Genomic DNA, 20,690 nt, shown 5'->3' with positions numbered 1-20,690 from the left:
CCAATTTCTGCCTTACCATTTGAGTCCTGTTTTATCTCCTCTATTATTAGTACAAACTCCCAGTTGGAATATTATCTAACTCTTTTTTCATTCCCCCCAACAGTGCCTGATACATGCTATGCACAAAATTCATGCTCAATATAGGTATATCGAAAAAAGTAACAAATGACTACTGGGCTGTCTTACAGGGGAGATCCGAATTAAAATGTTAATAGCCGATATTTTAAATCCTTACTATAAGAATAAAATTCCTTCTCTCCTCACTTTCTAGACATTGTTCAAATACCCCATCACCCGGTGCCTTGCTGCGCCAGCTGTGTATCGAATGATTCTACAGCAGATTTCTACCAGGTATGGTAGAAGTGGTGGTGGCTGGCTGGTCATAACAATCTTTGGGTAGGAATTTAAGGAATCCAACCTACTGTGATCTGACTTTTTAACTGTGGTTCTTTGAGGGGTGTGCAGGTGTGTGTGTGGTAAGTTAAGTGTTGACTAATTATCATTAGTCAGTCTAATTGATTCCTTAAAGCAGGACTAAGAGATCCAAATGAAATGCTAAGTGAGTCTTGCATAATTGTAGGTTTATTACTTTTTGAATATTTTACATATGAAAGGACAAACATACAGAAAAATACATAACACATAAATTTATAGATTAATGAATTGTTGAAAACAAAACACCTATGTCACCACTCACATGAGTCACAAAAATAGAATATTGCCCACACCCCAGAGGTATCTTCATGACTCCCTATCTCCACTAAAGGAACTCATATCTTGACTTTTGTGGTGTTAGTTTCCTTATTTTCCCTTACAGATAACCTCCTAAGGAAATAACCCTAAACAAATTATTATATTTTACTTTCCTTTGAACTTTATGCATGTAATCATACATTATTCTGGAATATCTGGCTTCTTTTTTCAACATTATGTTTTTAAGATGTGTCTATGTTGCTACATGTTGCTGTAGTTAATTTTCATTGCTGTATAATATCCCATTATATTAAAACATTGCATATTTTTTTCAGTTCTACCATTAATGGACACTCGGGTAGTTTTTATTTGGGGGTTATTGATGATTAGTGCTGCATTGAATTATTGCACATGTACCCTGGTGCATATAAGCATGGATTTCTGTCACATTTTTCTGGAATAAGAATTGCTAGTTCACACTGACACTACATTCTACAACCCAATTTTTCAAGATATTGAACCCATCTATGCTCCCACTAGCAAGGTAGGAGAATTCCCATTGTTCCATCACATTGGCATCACCTGTTATTGTCAGAGTTTTTCATTTTTGTCAATCTGATGGATGCATAGTTTTCTCTTCCTATAGTTTTCTTTTTGCATTTTCCCATGTTTGTGAGTTAATTTTAGCTAAACGGGAATCTGCTCTTTGAAACATATGGGCGTTCATGAATCTTTTAAAGACTCTGAAATTAAAATGGTTGCTCCAAAAATCAGAGTAACATGTTTTAAATATAGAATTAAAATATTAAGGTGTTTAATGACTACCCTTACAAAGCTAATTCTGAAACACAACTTGATTTTATTCATGAAGCCTCATGCTGGTTGGACTCCGTTTATGTTTCAAAACTCATAATTAGCAAGTTTTTGAAGTGTTCGTCAGATGATTATCTTTGTCCAAATCCAGTAAAATCCAACCATGTCATAACTAGTGACTGCATCACACTCTGCCCATTTTATCTATTTTGAATAAAGCTGAATAATGAAGAAAACACCTCAGTAAAACCAGCCCTCCTGTCCATCACCCCTGACTCTAAAGGCACCAGGACAGTGTGATGAGGATGGAAAGGTGGACAAGATGTCTGCTGCCTCTCTCATCCCCAAGAGCTGACCTGGTCCAGCCCCAGGCCAGCTGGTAATCAGATCTCAATCGCTTCTCCCCATGTCTTTCAAGGAATGCATTATTATTTTATGTCTGTTTTTGTCTCATTTATGGAAAATTCGATGAGGAAAATAAAGAGGATTTATGTCACACAGTGTACCTACTACAAATGTTGACAGCCAACTTTTCTGCTTTTCCTGAAATTCCTTCTCTCAGGGCTGTTACCTACAACCCTTCTCTCTCTTCCTACACTTATCCTGGTCTTCCTTGATGTCCTGAGCAATTCATTTCCACCCCTTAACTTGCATTTTCTGCTCAGAAATACAAAAACCCTTCAGTTCACATGCCTCCACTCTTCATAGAAGGCAGTGCAGTTTTGTTATCATCCTAACAAGCTTTTGGGGAGTCTTATCTTCCACCCATTATGGTTTATAAAATATCCTTCTTAGCCACAGAGGATGTTAAGACAAGGCCTGAAAAATACGTCTTTGCCATCTTTCTACGTCAACTTCCAAATTTGGTCCAAACTTTTGACCAAACCCATTAGCCTCACCACCACCACCCACCCCTTGCCAGAAGAGTTAATATGAACCACCAGGAAATGAGTGACTTTCCCTTGGCTTTGACCTCCAGTAAATTGCCCCAAAGACAAGTAAGAACATGAGGAAGCAGGAGGATAAATGATCCAGATGGCAAGGCTATGAGTGAGCTCTTAACACTCTGGGCCTGGGACAGAGCATCCAAGACCTGACCACAAGTTCTGTTGATACCTTGCCTTTCCCTTAGTCTCAGGTTCCCTGCCCTGGAGGACTGCATTACTGGTGGGGAGGCTCTGCTGCCAGAGGAGCAAGAGGAGTGGAGAAGACGGACAGGCGTTCTGCTCTACGAGGTCTATGGACAGTCAGAAACAGTAGGTAGACAGTCCTTTCTGGGCCAGTCAGGATGTGCTTAGCTGGGTTCCATACCCAGCAGAGGAGCTGAATCATGTGTGTGCAGAGGCCCCACTCTGCTCACAGCATTGCCTGAAGATGATGGGGCTTCAGAGTTTTAGGCTAGTTTGCCCCAAATCAGTTTGCACAAAGATAATTCACAGCTAATCAATGTGTCAAGAGGCCAGTGTGCTGAAAACTATTGGGTGAGGACTTTGAAAGTGGTCTAAGGACATGATGCCACTGTCCCTGTGATCATTAAGCTCTATGGAGCTCATCAAGGGTGGAGGAGAACTGGGAGGTTCTCTCCAGTAACAAGGAGGCCACCATCCACAAGTTCTGCCCACTTCACCATCCCTTCCTAGGGTAACAACCACAACAGCCAGAAGTTGGCCCCAGAAGTTCATTTCTGGGGGTTTAGGTGAACAGCACACAGGTTTGATTGTGAGACACTAGCTGGAGTGGAGGAGGGAGCAGAGACTTTCTGTATATACCAAACACACACACACACACACACACACACACACACACACACACACAGTGTGATTCTCAAAGGCATCACTGAGCAGCCATGTGGTGGGGCATTCAGAGTGTCATGCATGTTGTAAACCACAACAACTTTATCAATGATAGTGGGGGCAGGTATCTCTCATCCTACACATTCTCAAGCCACTTCTATTGCTGGACAGAGCCACTTCCCCAACCTCCTTATTATCCCCGAGGCTGACAGAGGGATGGCTGCCATCTCAGGAACGGCAGCAAAATGGCTATTTTAGCCTCAATTAATATACTTCACTGACTTTTTTTTTTGGAAAAAAATTATTTTAAATAATCAGTTAATTGGTCTGCTTCAGGGTGAGATATATTAAGATTTCAAGTTTGTCCTTGTACAGTTCATAGTTTATATTTGGACAAGGTGGAGGGTGGTGGAATGGGAGCTACCTACACCCATGACATCCCTTTACATTAATTATTTGCAACAATAGACAGAATACTCCCTTATACTTGACTCGTGCTGTATTTCTCAATGTACTTTCATACCTACTGCCTCGTCTATGGAACATTTTCCATATGCCTGTACTGTGAGCAATAACATAGCAAAGGGGAAAGAGCTTCCCCTCCCAGGAACTCAGACACCAGTTCAGATCTCAGCCTTGCCAATCACGGGCTTCAAGACCATAGGCATAGCATTGAACCTTCCAGAGTCTCTGCTTCTCCATCTCCAAAATGGAAATATTATCCAGTCTTTCTAGGTTGTAATAAGGGAGATGAAAGGATGAATATAAAGCTCTGGCTACAGTGTCCAACCGCTTGTACATACTCACCTTGCAGTTACTCTTGTATTTAAGCAGGGGTTGCACTAGAATGCTGGATATAGAAATGAATGGGGCAGTCTCTATTCTCAGGATGCTTGTTATCCACTGAGAGAAACAGACAAGCAAAAATAAGTATGATGCTCTGTTGGCTACAATGGAAGTATGAAGGGAAAATACTACAGAAGAATCTCCCAACTGACTTTTCTTGGGGGCTGAATAATGTTTATTGAACATAACCTGGTGTGCCTGGCACTGGGTGAAGGGTTTTCCGTACACCCAGGTACTCTGGGAGGTAAGTGTTATAATTACCCACCTTTACAGAAGAGAAATCAAAGAGGATTAATTGGCACACAACTGGAGTGAAGATTCATATCCATGAAACAAATCCTAGTCTGACTTAACTTTAGAAAAAATGATATTTTAGAGTACCATAAAGGAGGAATATGGTGTATCAGGAAGATAAAGGGAGTGGGGCAGTTCTCTAGTGGAAGGGACAACACAAACAATATGAAAACTCTCAACACAGCTCTGAATAATTGAGACTAGGTTCCTGTCACTGTTCAACAGCCCCAAGTAAACATTAATGGTTTCATGGCCTTCCTCCAGCAAATGGACACATGTCTGACATATAGTGGGCCCACCACACCTGATATTACATGCCTACAGGTGCTGTGAACATCTGCAGACCAGAGTTAGGTCAATGCCTTGCACCTTACCTTGAATCTGGGCCTTCTAGCTTTCTCATAAGAGTTCTTTGCACAGCATCAAATGACATTGGTGAGCCAGGATGCTGTGTATAGTTCTTGATGCTTTGCAATCAGCCAGGACTCTTTGACCAACCCCATTTTCTTTCTTTTGTAAATAGGGAATAAGTTGTGGCACTTTACGGGGAATGAAGATCAAGCCAGGTTCCATGGGGATAAGTATCCCCCCCTTCGACATCCAGGTTTGGTCCTAAAGACATTGGCCAGGAATAGTTAGGGCTTAGCTGGGATTGGACAATTGTGTGACACCAGGTGACAGAACCAGCTGTTCCCACCCCACTCCCCTGCCCCAGTTGCCGTCCTTCCTCCTCTCCTCCTATTTTCCCTCTGGTTTCCTTGGGAGGCTTCGTTTGAGAGCTGCAGTATCCTGGGCAGGAATGCAGCTGAGCCTGGCAGCTGGAGGCCTCACACACAACAGATGGGACCAGAGCACCTGGAGCACCCTGGCATCTCTCTCCATCAGCTGGTGCTTCTAGTTTTTGCTCACCTGTGTCTTCCAGCTTGACGATGCATTTGCAATGCTTGTATATCCATGAAACAAATAGACCCATGACTGGGATTTCACCATTTGCTGAATTCAAACACTTTTGGCAGTTTTAATTTATTTTCTGACAGGGCTTCTCCCCCCATTTATTCTCACTGGTGTCACAGGAATAGTCAGCTAACGTTTGGGTGTGGCAGGTGTGTTGGGGTGGCCCTGCAGGGCGGGATTCACAGGACTCTTGCTCCAGATCATTGATGAGAAGGGCAACATCCTGCCGCGCAACACTGAAGGCAACATTGGCATCAGGATCAAGCCAACCAAGCCCCTGGGCCTCTTCATGTGCTATGAGGTAAGTGGTGACCCTCACCTGACCCCTTCCAGGCCCTGAAAATCCCTGCAGGGAGCTGTGTGGGTGCTGAGTGAGTGGGGGTGATTCAGCTCTGCACCCTGAGCCTTCTTCATACCTCCTGTCATTCACTCCAACTCAGTGAAGCCTCTTCTTTAAAAAACTTTTTTCAGTGTTCATTTGAAAGAGAGAGAGAGAGAGAGAGAGAGAGAGAGAGAGAGAGAGAGAGTGGTGGAGGGGCAGAGAGAGAGGGAGACACAGAATCCAAAGCAGGCTCCAGGCTCTGAGCTGTCCACACAGAGCCCCATGAAGGGGCTCGAACTCACAAATCGTGAGCTTATGACCTGAGCCAAAGTCAGAAGCTTATCCAATTGAGCCACCCAGGTGCCCCCAATGAAGCCTCTTCTAATTAATCTCCCGTGTTCCCACATCCCTTCCTGTCCTAAGCCATCTGGCATTTAAGTGCTGATGGGGTAGAAAGAAGTCTGGTTTCAGAAGCAGCATACTTGGGTAACAATGATCTTTTGTGGTTGAGAGTGCAAGCTTTAACTGGGTTCACATCCTACAGTTCCATTTACCAACCACAAATCTGTTAACAATGCTGAGCCTCCAGGGGGCACTTTTGTCTGCACTTCACAGAGAAAGAAACTGCAGATTGGAAGAGTTGTATGTCTTCTGCATGTCAAATAAATGGCCGCTCTAGGATTCAATCCCACATCTTTTTGGTCCCCAGCACCTATATAAGAAATTGAGGGATTACATAAAACTGTGACAGATTCTAAGGATACCTGAAACTCTTAACCAGACAAACCCTAGCCTGGTCAGTAGTGGCCACTAAGAAGAAATTCTCAGCTTCCAAGATTGGCCAGGGGAGGGTGGACAGACCTTGAAATTGACCTCAGACCCATCTCCTTTCTCCACAGTAACAGCCATTCGTATCACTGTTGTCACTCTATGGCCTATGGCAGGGGAAGCGGGGCACTGCTTCTTTTGAGATATTATTGCCCAAAAGCAAATATGCAGACCCTAGCCTTTATTCACTGTAGCACAGTTTTAAATGTGTATAAAAGAGAAAATTGTAAACACAGAATAACATGTATATACTTCAGTGGTTCTCAACCCTGCATTTGAGGAGATTTAAAAATATTAATTTTTGGATCCAACCACAGAGATTCTGGTTAAATTAAACTGGGAAAGTCCAGAGCAGTGACAGTTTTTTCTTAATTGGAAATTATATATTTCGTTTTACAAAGATCTCCTCAGTCTATGCCCAAACCTGTATATGTATGTCATTTCACATGCTCTCATGACTATATGTTGTCACCCCTCCACTGAGATTTGTTTGCTTTTTTCCTTTCATTTTTTTTATTGAGATAAATATATATAATATGAAATTTATCCTTTTCACCATTTTTTAAGCACACAATTCAGTGGCATTGAGTAAATTCACAATATTGTGCAATAATTACCACCATGCATCTGCAGAAAATTTCTTTCATCCCAAATAGAAACTCTGTTCTCATTGAACAACTCCCTCTTCCTCATATTCCTAGTGTTGGTAACCTTTAATATACTTTTTGTCTTTAAGAATATGCCTCTTTTAGGCGCACCTGGGAGGATCAGTCAGATAAGTGTCCAACTTCCACTCAGGTCATGATCTCATGGTTTGTGAGTTCGAGCCCTGTGTTGGACTCTGTGCTGACAGCTCAGAGCCTGGAGCCTGCTTCAGATTTCTGTGTCTCCGTCTCTCTCTACCCCTCCTCTGCTCCTGCTCTGTCTCTCTCTCTCTCAAAAATAAACAAACATTTAAAAAATGTAAAAAAAAAATATGCCTATTTTAGGCACCTCAATTAAGTGGAATTGTGCAACATTTGCCCTTTTGTGTCTGGTTTCATTTCACCTAACACATGTTTTCAAGGCTCCCTCATGTTGTAGCATGTACCAAATGTCATTTTTTAAGGCTAAATGATATTCCATTATATGTATGTTCTATGTTTTGTATATCCATCAATTTCTTTTGTTTTTTTCAACGTTTATTTATTTTTGGGACAGAGAGAGACAGAGCATGAACGGGGGAGGGGCAGAGAGAGAGGGAGACACAGAATCGGAAACAGGCTCCAGGCTCTGAGCCATCAGCCCAGAGCCCGATGCGGGGCTTGAACTCACAGACCGCGAGATCGTGACCTGGCTGAAGTCGGACGCTTAACCGACTGCGCCACCCAGGCGCCCCATTATGTCTCCCTCTCTCTCTGCTCCTCCCCCACTCAGGTTCTGTTTCTCTGTCTCTCAAAACTAAATAAACATTTAAAAAATTAAAAAAAATACAATGGTCATTCTAATGGGTGTGAAGTGGTATAGTATGTCATTATGCTTTTGATTTGCATTTCCCTAATGACTAATGATGTTGAGCATCTTTCCATATTCATATTCTTTTTAAACTGTTTTTTAAGTTTATTTATTTATTTTTGAGAGAGAGAGAGAGAGAGAGAGAGCAAGCAGAGGAGGGCAGAGAGAGAGCGAATCCCAAGCAGGCCCTGCACTGTCAGCGTGGAGCCTGATGCTGGGCTTGAACTCACAAGCTGTGAGATCATGATCTAAGCTGAAACCAAGAGTCAGACACTTAACCGGCTGAGCCACTCAGGCACCCCTTCATATTCTCATTGATCATTTGTGTATCTTCTCTGGCCAATTGTCTGTTGAAGTCCTTTGCCTATTTTTACAATTGGGGTTTCTGTTGTTGTTGATTTGTAAGAGCTCTTTATTCATTTTGGATATGAATCTCTTATCAGATATATGCTTCCAACATATCACATATATTACTTCCATTCAGTGCATTGTCCTTTTACTCTCTTGATAGTATCCTTTGATGTAAAATTTTAAAAATTTGATAAGGAACATTTTATCTATTTTTTGTTTGTTTCATGTGCTTTTGGTGTCATAGTCAATAAATAATTGCCAAAAACAAAGTCATGAAGACTTTCCCCTATGTTTTCTTCTAAGAGTTCCAGAATTTCAGTTCTTCTGTTTGGGTTTTTGACCCATTTTGAGTTAATTTCTGTGTATGGCATATGGTAATTTCATTCATTTGCATGTGGACATCCTAGTTTCTCCATGCCATTTGTTGAAAAGATTAACTTTCCCCCTGAATGGTCTTGGCATTCTTGCCTAAAATCCAGTTGGAAGGGAACCTAAAAAGAGATGTCATTCAATGTTTTTAAAATGGTTTTTTTAGGGGGCACCTGGGTGGCTCAGTCCAACTCTTGATTTTGGCTCATCATGATCTTATGATTGTAAGATTGAGCCCTGCTTCAGGCTCCACTCTGGGCAAGGAGCCTACTTAGGTTTCTCTCTGTCTCTCTGTCTCTCTGTCTCTCTGTCTCTGTCTCTCTCTCTCCCTCTGTCCCTGCTCTCTTGTTCACTCTCTCTCCTTCTGCCTCTCTCTCTCTCTCTCTGAAAAAAAAATAAGCTCAAAGTAAAAAAATAAAACTTTTTTTTTCCTGGAACCTCTTAAAATCATTTTATGTTCCACGTGAGGGATGATGCTAACACACTGCTTAGTGGTTGAGTGCAGAGGCTGAAGAGTAAGAATTTTAAATTCAAATACCAGCCCTTCCACTGACCAGCAGAGTGACTTTGAGCAAGTTATTGTGCTTTTCTGAACACTCATTTCTTCTACTAAATGGGCTGTAAAAATCTAGCCCCACATGAAATCTGTACATGCATGTTCAGAACAGTTCTATTCACAACAGCTTCAAACCAGAAACAAGCCAAATGCCCTTCAATAGGTGGACATCCAAACTGGAGTTCGTCCATAACATGAAATACCATTTAGCAATAAATAGGATCAAAGTACTGATGAATTCAAGAAACTGGATGAATTTACAGAAAATTATACGGAATGAAAAAATTAAAAAAAAAAAAAAAGAGCTAGACCCAAAAGGTTGCATACTATTACAGGATTCCATTTATGTAACATTCTTAAAATGACAAAATTATAAAACTGGGGAATAGATTAGCCACTGTCAAGGAGTTTGGGATTTGGAGGGAGGAGGGAGGGAAAGCAGGAGGGAGGTCAGTATGATACAAAAGAGCAATGATCCTTGGGACTGTGGGAGCCTTCTGTGTCTTGACCATGGTGGTGGATGCAGGAACCTACACATGTGATAAAGTTGCAAATTACTGAATACACCAGACACACACATAAGTACAAATAAACCACTGGGAAATCTGAGATTGGTGGATTGTAGCAATGTCAATATCCTGGTTGTGATATTGAAGTACAGTTTTGCAAGATGCTACCATGAGGGAAACTGGGTAAATGGTACACAGGATATCTGTGTTATTTCTTATAACTGCATGCAAGTATACAATTATCTTAAAGTAAACAGTTTAATTTGAAAAATACCAGCCTTATAGGCTTTCTGGGAGGATCGGGTGAGATAGTATTGGGGGAAGGAAATTCTTTTAACAAAAGTTTTTGACACCTCTCATTTTTTCAGACACACTGTGAATGCTAAGTTGAGAACAATAAATAAAAGGGTCCATGCTCTAGTGGAAATTTTATTCTACTAGAGCTCCACACAAAAATTTGTCCTTAAAATTGGCTCATTATTGTCCACTAATTGGCAAGTAGTGTGCATTGAGTACTTGGAGGTAGTGAAAATAGACTCAGAAAGATTACAAAACTTGTCTCAGTGCCAGGTAGAACAAGGAGCAGAATTTGAACCCAGATCTGAGTACCAGGTTGTGGGTCATCATCGCTAAAGTAATTGCCTTCAGGGATGCCTGGGTGGCTCAGTCGGTTGGGCATCTGACTTCAGCTCAAGTCAGGATCTCACACTTCATGAGTTCGAGCCTTGCATCAGGCTCTGTGCTGACAGCTCAGAGCCTGGAGCATGCGTCAGATTCTGTGTGTGTGTGTGTGTATGTGTGTGTGTCTGCCCCTTCCTCTCTCTCTCTCAAAAATAAACAGTAAAAAAATTTTTTTTTAATTTAAACTAATTGTCTTCAACAAACGGGTGCTGTTATCTTTTCAGGACAACCCAGTAAAGACTGCCGAAGTGGAGTGTGGGGACTTTTACAACACTGGGGATAGAGCAACTATGGATGAAGAGGGCTACATATGGTTCCTTGGGAGGAATGATGACATCATCAATTCCTCTGGGTAGGTATGGCTGATCTGAGCCAGGAAGCATCACTCTCACATGCCTGATGGGATCTAGCTTGTCCATACATTTGTCCATGTGTTGGTGATTTGACCCTCAGGCTAATTCTGAACAAAACTTTGTCTATGAGGTCCTTTTCTGGGGCTATCTGTGTATCTTCCCCAAGCCCTGCATCCAGAAGAATCAATCAAAATGAAGTTCAACAAGGTCTTCAAGAGGAACATAAGACATTATACAATTTAGGGGCACCTGGGTGGCTCAGCTGGTTAAGCATCCAACTTCTGCTTGTGTCATGATCTCGCAGTCTTTGAGTTCAAGCCCTATGTCAGACACTGTACTGACAGCTCAGAGTCTGGATCCTGCTTCAGATTCCCTGTCTTCCTCTCTCTCTGTCTCTCCCCCTCTTGCACTTTGTCTGTCTGTCTGTCTGTCTCTCTCTCCCCAAAATAAATAAACATAAAAAAAAAGACATTGTACAATTTAAAGGATTTAGAAGGAAGACTTTACTTTGACCCCTACTGGTTGAGGAAGCTTATTCTATGCTTGGCTTCTCTGATTGGACACAGCATTTCACAGAAAAACTTAATAATAAGTAATAGCAATTGACCTCTATGGAGCACTTCCTATGTGGAGGCACACTCCGCAGTGCTTTATATAATCCAGCTCTCAATGCTAGAAGGTACATGCAATTATGCCCATTTTGCAGATGAGGAAACTGAGTTACCAGTGAAGAAAGTTTCCTAAAGTTTCAAAGGGAACGGGCTGCAACCCAGATTTCAACAAGTTATCTGGCTCTAAGTCTGTTGTCCCTAACACGTATGTGATTTAAAAGATTTTTGGCATATTACACTAGAGTAACAAGTCCTCTTGGAGATTTCAGGGAGTGAGTTTGTTTCCTTTTTTAATTTCTAAAACATGCTAATATAGTGGGGAATAGGATACAGAGTTCACATGAATGTTTAAGGTAAAAGTTGAGGCTGCCAATAGGTTTCATGCCAGGGGAAGCTGCTTGAGCCAAGCCCTGGAACCCAGGGAGGACTAAACCTGGGCCCTCTTCCCAGACCAGAGGCAGTAGGTGAGAAAGCCTGGGGAGCATGTGAGTGTTGTATTGTGTACATGAAGTGCAAGACAGAGGAAGGTCACAGGTATCTGGGCTCCCTGAGACAGTTATCCTACATGGCAAAGGAAGATGTGACTCTGCAAAATATGACACTTGAAGGCCTGGGTCACCCAGCCCTGCCAGCTGCTCAGAAACCAAGAAGGAGTCATTGATCCTCCAGGTACCGAATCGGGCCAGCAGAGGTGGAGAATGCCCTGTCCGAACATCCAGCAGTGGCTGAATCAGCTGTGGTGAGCAGCCCAGACCCGATTCGAAAGGAGGTAAGGAGGAAGACACAGAGGTCATCTTGTCTGTGTGTGGGCACCTGGAAGGCCGGTGCAAGAAAGACATCCCCCAGGCCCTATTTTCCTAGCCTCCCACCTAAGGTGAAGGGAGGGCAGAGAGCATGTGCATGTGCATTTACACTGTGTGGTCACCAGAGGGCACTGGGCCAAAACTGTGACAAAATGGTGCTTGTGAATCCTGCACACTGAGGCCTCCAATCTGCTGTTGAATGAACCCTTGCTCTGTGCCAACTCATTTCCCCCTCACAACAGCCTAATTCTTTAAGGATTCTGATATCCTTTTTTACAGTAAAGAAACAAGCATAAAGAGATTAAGTAACTTGCCTGATCACAAAGCTCTTAAGTGGTGGAGGTGGAATGGGAATTTGAGTAATCCTTCTCTGGATCATGCATTCATTGGTTCAACAGGTGTGTGCTGACTACCTACTATGTACAAGGCCCTGTGCCCTGTAATAGGGACATAAGTAATATAAAACTATCTAATTACCAACATTTATTTCGTGCCCACAGAACTCTATCTACAATAATAGTAAAAATGGTGATGATAATGATAGGAATACAAATAATTTAAACTGGCTTCATGTTTTGCATGTAATATCTCAATGAATCTTGACATAAATGCATTGAGGGGTGAAGCTGTGCTATCCCCACATCACTGAGAAGGAAATGGAGGCTGAGAGGTTATTTTCTAAGACAAAGAGTAGAAATTGGAAGTATGGAAACTGGCCGTTATCTTCTGCAAAGGCTCAACTCTTCCCTTGTTTTTCCATTTACTTAATAAACATTTACTTTTTAAACTATACAATTGGTTGCCACTCAGCCTGAGCCTTCACTCTGGTTCTGCACTACAGGTGGTGAAGGCATTTATTGTCCTGACCCCGGAATTCCTCTCCCATGACCAGGACCAGCTCACCCAGGAGCTGCAGCAGTATGTGAAGTCAGTGACAGCCCCATATAAGTACCCGAGGAAGGTGAGTGAGGGCAGATGGATGGGATGTGGTTCCTGCCAGTGGTTCCTGGGGCTCTGCTGCCCCGAATCCGCTAGGGTGGCCAAGGAGAAGCTTATGTAGCCAACAGAATGAACATTTTCCTATGCAGAAGAAGCAGTTCAACTCAGTGATATGGGGCAACCAACTTAATCAGAGGGAAACTTTGTCCTGTGTCAAAAACATGGCTGGCAGGTCAACGTAAAGAAAAAAAATTGAGACAAGTGCCCAGAGACATCAAGATTATTTGTAATCTTTGAACATTTGGAAAAGAAATTCCAATCAATAACTGCTACACATTTTAAAAACATTATTCGTAGTAAGAAATACATTCTAAATTGCAACCCAGTACATGTATAGATACATAACAAATAAAGGCTAACAAAGTAATATTCATTCTAACATACAATACATTCTGAGAGTTTTTATTCTACTTCATTTGTTTTCAAGGCCATGTGCAACCTATGGAAGTGTTCAGGAATAGAGAAATGATTACATTATTTATGGTATTTAATGTAGTCCTATAATTTAAAAAGACAATGCAGATCTTTTATTTGTAACTTGAAAACATCACAGTACCTTATTAAGAGAAAAAAGCAGGCTGTAAATGAATATACCTAATATCATATTTGTTGGAAAACAACAGTTTGAAAGGATACATATGCCACAAATTAACATTTCCTTCTTTTGTAATAATACGTTGCTGCATTTTCTGAATGTTTACAATCAGGACATAAAGCTATACGGCTAACACTTATTGGCATTCACTATGTGTACCAGGTCCTGGACTCAAAGATTTACTTTTTTACTATTTGATTTAATCCTCTTCAAACCTGAGATGCCGTAACCACCCATTTTACGGAGCAGAAACGGAGGCTCAGAGACTCCCAGTAAATTGCCTGAGGTTGGAGTTAATAAAAGGATGGAGCTGGAACTCAGACCCACATGAATCTGACAAGAGATCATGCTTTGAATGTTGGGCTGTCCTGCCTCTTAGGAGGAAAACAGAGGATGCATGAAAGTTAGGATGGGCTAGAGGTTATTGTGGGTAGCAAATAGCCCCAAAATCTTAGAACCTTATAATAAGGGAAGTTTCTTCCTTGCTCATACCACATGTCCACCATGGTCCCCCTGGGACCAGGATAAAAGAGCACCCATCAAAGGTAACTACCAGGTGACATAAGAGATGGACAGAGAGGTGACCAGACTCAGTTGTTCCCAAGTGTTGTGTTCAAGGTGGCACACTTCACTCCCACTCACATTTCACTGGTCAGAGCATGTCACAGGGCTACATCCAGCTTAGTGGGTCAAAGGACAATGTGACATACTTGGTGGAGCCTAGTGAGGCCACTACATGGTGCTAGCCTGTCTGGGGGACTGTGCAAAGGCAAAGAAGGGAGGTGGGGCATTGGTAGTAAATGATAGCAGGACTAAGTCAGGATGGGTTTGCTTCATCCTCAACCAGGTGGAATTTGTCCCAGAGCTGCCCAAAACCATCACTGGCAAGATTAAGAGAAGTGAACTTCGGAAAAAGGAGTTTGGTCAGATGTAATCAACAAAACACTCAGAAACCACTCTGTAATCTTGACCACATCCTTGACTGCCTCAGTTTCCCCACTATGGAGAGGGTGAGGAGGGGAATGTAGAGCACTGTTTTGTAGCATCAGGAGTGCCAATGTTCTAGCATTTTTGTTCTCTTAATTAATATGTTATTGTCTTCCCTCCACATCCCTGGGTAAGTGCTCCAAATGTGGTCTGGTAATAAAACGTTGACATCAGCATCCGAGGCGACCTTATGTTGTGCTTTTATTCTGTGAATAAACTGGCACTAAATGCTATTCCTCCATAATTCTTCCCAAGTTCCATCAGAGAAAACTCTGGTGCCAGGGACCCTGGGTGACTCCTTATGCCCATTCAACAACTAGGACACAGAGGTCAGGGGGACATTCCTGTGGCCCCAGGTGTCCATCTCTGTCTGGCTTGACCATGCCCTGCTGAGGATGAGGCCAGGGCCAGAGCTAGTGAGGTGGCCGGGGAAGGGGGAAAGGGCCGAGGGCAGCCCAGCGTGGTGATTCCACTTGTTCGAAAGACCATGGCTCCCTGCTCCATCCACCATTCCACGGATCTGCTGCCACTGCCTCTGAATGCTGCGGCTGCTGCTGCTGCTGCTGCTTCCACTTCCTGGCCTCAGCCTGCGCCAGCACAGGTGAGTGAAGGATCTGCCCTTTGGGGACTCAGGAGTCCTGCAGGACTCCTCCAGCTCTTTTCCGGGGTGCCCAATCCTGCATTCCTTCCATGGGGCCCAGGAGCTCTATTTCCCCAGCCCTGCCTTGGGGCCCCCACTCACTCACTCACCCTTCCCAGGGCCTAGGTATCTCTCAGCCTCACCAGGGTCTAGGAGCCCTCCCCACACTTTATAACCTCCTCCTGCCATCCGCAGCCCTCCCTGCTACTGGCCTGTGGTCCTGTGAGCTGCCCTTCACTCCATCCATCCTTGGAGACCGAGATGGCACCCGAAGTGGGGGGCACTGGAGGTTGGGAGAAAAATGGGCAGAGGGAGCTGAGCCTGAGGGTGGGGGAAGCACATATTGTCTTTTGCTCACCCACCCCAGGATTACCCTTGAAGGGTTCCCTCTGTAGCTACTTACTTCTGAGGTGCACAGACACACACATGCACAGAGAAAGAAACAGACACCACAAGCACAGATACACACAGGCATGGAACCACCCACAGCATCATCTGGGACTCAGGTATAGGGCTCATGGACAGGCTCACAGACAGACCCAGACTGCAGACATAGCCAATGACACCCTGAGAGGAATACACACACACACACACACACACACACACACACACACACACACATACACACACACACACACAGATACACACAGAGGGATACACACACACAAAGGGGTACACACACTCCTTCAGGGTCACATGAAATAGCCCCATGAAACAACCTCAACACACACTGGACACACACACACACACACACACACACACGGAAAACACACACACATACACACACACACGGAAAACACACACACATACACATACAGGTATGATCAGGAACACCAAAAGGAGCCACAGATTCACACACATGCAACCAATACACACACAGACAGGAAACACAGATGCATACAGATACTCCCTCAGGGATACATGTGACCCAACAATATAATATAGCCACAGACAGAGAATTACACAGCAAACATACCCTCATTCAGAGACACAGACACAGATACACATGCATACACAGAAGACTCTTGGATAGTCAAAAGGCAGAAAACTCATGTCCACAGTCACTATACCCACAGACACAGAACTCACAGGGGCACAATGCAGATTACACACACACACACACACACACACACACACACACACACACACACACCGTCCAGGACAGCTCTGGCACTCCAGTGGAGGCCACGACAAGAAGAAGGGGTGCACAGACTCTGGCATGACCTGCCCATCTCAGTTGTCATTGAAGGGGTGTTTTCATGGATTCAACCCACTGCTGGGCACCTGCCCCATGTCAGTGCCTTATTGAGGGTTGTGCCTAGGCCTAGACTCCAGAGAGTGGCCAGGGTATGGTGGCCACAGGGATAGGGGCACAGGGTAGGGACAGGGTACACTTAGGTGAGAGTGCTTCATGGGGCCAGATCAAGTGAGGTGAGTCTCCCCAGGACCCTTGGGGTGTGTCAGAGTGGGCTGTGCCCTCTCCCACAACAATAGCACTAATGGCATCATCAGGACTAGTATATGACAGCATTATGGTCACCACACAGATGAATGGCCATCATCCTGAGGTGGAGGAGCCAGGCTGTGACCTTGCTGCCTGGTTTGGCTCATCTTCTGTACAGGGTGACCTGGAGCAAAGCTGGGTTGTGGTGCCAAGCATCTCCGTGGCCTCTCCTCCCTCTGGAGTCTCCAGGCCCCAGCTTCCCCTCTCCCAACGTCCCCTCCCAGACCCAAGTCAGCAGTGAGCCTTTTCTCAGCCTGGGTACAGCCTTCCCTGTGAGGGCTCTGAGCCCAGTTCCCCATCTGTGCAAGGGGTTGGAGATGGTACCGACCACTGGGTCCTGAGAGATGATGTCTGCAAAGGAAAAGGCTTAGCACAGGCCTGAAACTGGAGCGAACTGTGGTTTCCACCTGTGTTACCTTTAACAGCTGTGCAAATATAAGCCACCAGACTGGGAAGGCACATGCCTCATGGAGGTGATGACACTGATATCCACTAGTGCTCAGCACGTGGCTTTCTCTTGTCCTCAGCACAGTTCTGGACACCGGCATGGCCACTCCCATTTTACTGAAGGACACCAGCCCAGGGTCCACAGCTGGTAAGCAGCAGAGTTGGATCTCACTAGGCTCCTGGCCCTACCCCCAGGGACCATGAAGGACTCCCCAGATGGGAGGCTGACTTTGGCTTTGGGGATACTTCCTCACCTCCATGAATGATCTCACTTGTTCAAGGCCCCCAAACTCTGTTAACTGCTTCTTCTTTCCCTGATCCCTGCTGCAGTTATACTCGGGATGACCCTGGCCATGCTTCATGGAATTCCCTAGGCCCCCTTATAGTCAGGGCCCTCTCTCCCATTCACTTTTAGGCCAGTTGGACTCTACCTCTTCTGTAGCTGGTCTCTCCTTGAGACCAGGAGACCAGGACAGCCCAACACTGGGGCTCATTAGGCAGGCAGCAGCATCTAAACGAAATTGAACACTATTGGGTTTTTACACCTGTTCTGGTTTGGTTTTGCTTGTTTTGTATGGTTTCTTTGTATTTAGGTATTTAGCAGTGCCAGAATGGGTCCTGTTACAATACATTTACATAAAAATAAAAGCGAGGGGGTTCAGAGCAATGATTTTCAGCTGCCTTGGGCCTGAATGAGTTGGGGAAACATTGTGTCAATCATGTAGGGAACTATTTAGGAAGCTCAGCTCAGGACAGGGCCCAGGAGAGATGATCACAGTGGGTTTGTCTAGTCACCTGGGTCCCTGGCCCCTGCCCACCTGCTTGGCCCTCCCTGCCCAGCACAGCTGGTGCTGCCAACAATCTGGGTGTTGTCCCAGGTCCCTCAGGAGGGAAGCTGATGAACTATTTTTCTTAGAATGCTCTCATTCCTGGAGACCTCAGGAGATCCCATGTGAGTCAGTTGAATTCTCCCCCTGTAAGGTTCATAATGTACAGCCCATGCTAATCGGTCAGAGGGTCACACAGATAAGTGACAGATCTACCACTGTTTGTGGTGTTAAAATGTCTAGGTCAATTAGAGCTGACGTGGGGACCAGACAATCTTCTCACACCAATATTCCAGGATATTCCAGGCCAGGAGACATTTTTGATTACATTTTTATCATGCTCCTATCATTTAGTTCAAATATAGCTCTTTTTCTTTGGGATTTCTTGATTCATATTCTACTTCTAGAGGAACTTCTCAATTTCTAAGCATATGGGAATTTCTAGTTACCTCTTTATTAGTGATTTCTAGCACATTGTATTACCAAAACATGCTTTGTGTGATTTCCTTCCTCTGAAGTCATTTCATTCATTTGAAATTTCCCTTATGGCCATAATAAATAGGGTGAATTTTTGTAACTGTATCCTCTGTGCCTAAAGTGAATGTGTCCTCTACAGTGTTATGTACATGTGGACACATATATGGATATAGCTGTGGGATTCAGATGGTTTGCTATCAAGATCTGTATCTTATGGATGTTCTATCTGCTTTGACTTGCTGAGAAAGGGTTAAACCTTCCTGTCTGCTTGCGTATTTGATTGTTCTTGCAGTTTTGTCCTCCTTTGCTTTCTCTGTTGTTCAGCTATTGCCCATGGGGGATGGGAGTTAGAAAGGAAGGAGAGAACACTCAGAAGAGGTGACAGGGAGCTGGGCTGGGAGGGCCCAGAAACCAGAAGGCTGGCCAAGTTTCCAGAGAGGAACTGTTGTTGGGATGGTACGTGGTGGTGCACCAGGCGGGAAGCGGCTTTTTAAAAATGAGGTCACATGGGGTGTCCATATTGCTCTACCAGGGGAGAGGGCAGCTGATTGGCCGAGAGAGAGAGTATAAAGGTTCTGGGTTGCTAAGGCAACACCCAGACAGTCTGGTGAGGCCTTGGAAGAAGAAGGATCTTCCTCTGCTCCACCTGCTCCTGAGAGTCCACTTAACCTGCTGTTTGTGTCCTGCTCACCTCTTGATTTACTGACCTGCTGACCTACTAACCTGTGTGAACCCTCCCCCCTCCCCTCTTATACTTGATCTGATCCTGGTCCTGTCCCTGACCCCCTTCTTCTCCTGACACACCCCTTCCTTAACCCCACCCCCTTTTTATACACCTCCCCCCTTTCCCACCCCTCCCCACTCCTCCCTTGCCCACCTACACCCCATCCCCCGTCTCCACCTCCTGCCTGGAACCCTAGAGTCCCCTTAAAGGACCAGGACAGGAAGGTGCAGAGGCTGGTTTTCTGGCTCCTTGTGTTTGGGTGTCCCAGTTACCCAAACACAAATGTGAGTAAACATGGGACATCGGTGGATTCTTCCTTCCTATTGGGTTCTTTCACACTGCGGTTAAACAACAGCTTTTCCATATGGCTTTTGATAGGACCTTCAGAAGAACTTCATTTCTTCCTGAAGACTGAGGACCACAGGACAGGTTTCTCCACCAGCCTGAAGTGGTTATGGCTACAGCTGTCCACATCAAGTTCTGGGTCCTGTCTGTGCCGCTTGGTCCAGAAAGAGCAATGTTGACAGGATGTAAACTCGAACATAGTAGGTTTATAGTGTCAGGAAGGAAAGATTTGTGAAGATACTAAAAAAGCTTTGAGCTGATTGACTTAAATAGGTGTTTCTATGATGTGTGAATTATTTCATTAAAGTTGTTTTTAAAAATGTCAAGAACTCTTATTTAATAGGAACTATGGGTATTAGACTGTCTCCTGGAAGCCCTGTTAAGACCCTGCTTCAAGCTTTGTAAGCTTAGGGTCCATCTTATATGTAGTTCATTTTCCTATCAGCACATTGTTCATATTTCTGAAGTTTGGTAGCCCTGGGAACAGTGGTAACTGGAGCATTGGTGTTGGTACTAGAGTGTTAAAAAGTGAAATGTCTTTGAGCTCTGTGCTTCCTGGTTTGTTGACTTTTAGCAACTTCTGAATCATCCCTTTGCCTCTGGTCTTGGAGGCTGCCCCCAGGGACTCTGTGTCCAACTCTGTTGATAGGAGTCTCATAAGCCCAGCAGAAACTAAGTGGCTGCATCTTGCTTGGACATTTACAATAGGAAAATCACTAGGAACGACATGATCAGGAAGTGAATGAATTGTTGTCCTTTCTTTAGCTAAGTATGTGCAGAGTGTTGATTTACTCAAAGCAAGAAGGGTTCTGAATGTCCTTAGGATTGTCCCAAATATAATGAAATACCTGGTTCCCAGTGTGACTATTTCACTC

At 44.2% G+C, this 20,690-nt stretch overlaps 2 protein-coding genes across 9 annotated transcripts in view; both read left to right on the top strand.

Moving 5' to 3' along the window:
* The first annotated feature begins 244 nt into the window (after window positions 1-244).
* LOC121019434 (acyl-coenzyme A synthetase ACSM1, mitochondrial-like) lies at window positions 245-15,027 on the top strand. 2 transcript variants are annotated; one of them, XM_040458883.1, is made up of 8 exons: window positions 245-351; window positions 2,639-2,762; window positions 4,963-5,043; window positions 5,593-5,694; window positions 10,728-10,855; window positions 12,137-12,236; window positions 13,112-13,231; window positions 14,712-15,027. In XM_040458883.1, the coding sequence occupies exons 1-8, from the start codon at window positions 326-328 to the stop codon at window positions 14,796-14,798; spliced, it is 768 nt and encodes a 255-aa protein (XP_040314817.1). In that variant the 5' UTR covers window positions 245-325; the 3' UTR covers window positions 14,799-15,027. The 2 variants fall into 2 exon arrangements, with proteins under 2 accessions (XP_040314817.1, XP_040314818.1); XM_040458884.1 differs by lacking the exon at window positions 14,712-15,027 and adding an exon at window positions 14,027-14,186.
* An 88-nt stretch (window positions 15,028-15,115) lies between these two features.
* Window positions 15,116-20,690, top strand: part of LOC121019435 (formin-like protein 3) — a 30,443-nt gene continuing 24,868 nt past the window's right edge. For all 7 annotated transcript variants that reach the window (XM_040458886.1, XM_040458889.1, XM_040458885.1 and 4 more), the window contains exon 1: window positions 15,116-17,590. The gene's annotated coding sequence lies outside the window, so the exon portion shown is untranslated. The remainder of the gene's footprint in view (window positions 17,591-20,690) is intronic.

Source organism: Herpailurus yagouaroundi, unplaced genomic scaffold (assembly GCF_014898765.1).
Source record: "Herpailurus yagouaroundi ecotype Mexico unplaced genomic scaffold, PumYag 222, whole genome shotgun sequence".
NCBI lineage: Eukaryota > Metazoa > Chordata > Mammalia > Carnivora > Felidae > Herpailurus > Herpailurus yagouaroundi.
The sequence above is the reverse complement of the archived record's forward strand: the minus strand, read 5'-3'. Positions and strand labels throughout refer to the sequence as shown.

Coding starts and splice junctions, on each gene's coding strand:
- LOC121019434 (XM_040458883.1), top strand. CDS start 326: ATGATTCTACAGCAGATTTCTACCAG. Junction 12,237..13,111: donor CAGACCCGATTCGAAAGGAG/GTAAGGAGGAAG, acceptor TCTGCACTACAG/GTGGTGAAGGCATTTATTGT. Junction 13,232..14,711: donor CATATAAGTACCCGAGGAAG/GTGAGTGAGGGC, acceptor ATCCTCAACCAG/GTGGAATTTGTCCCAGAGCT.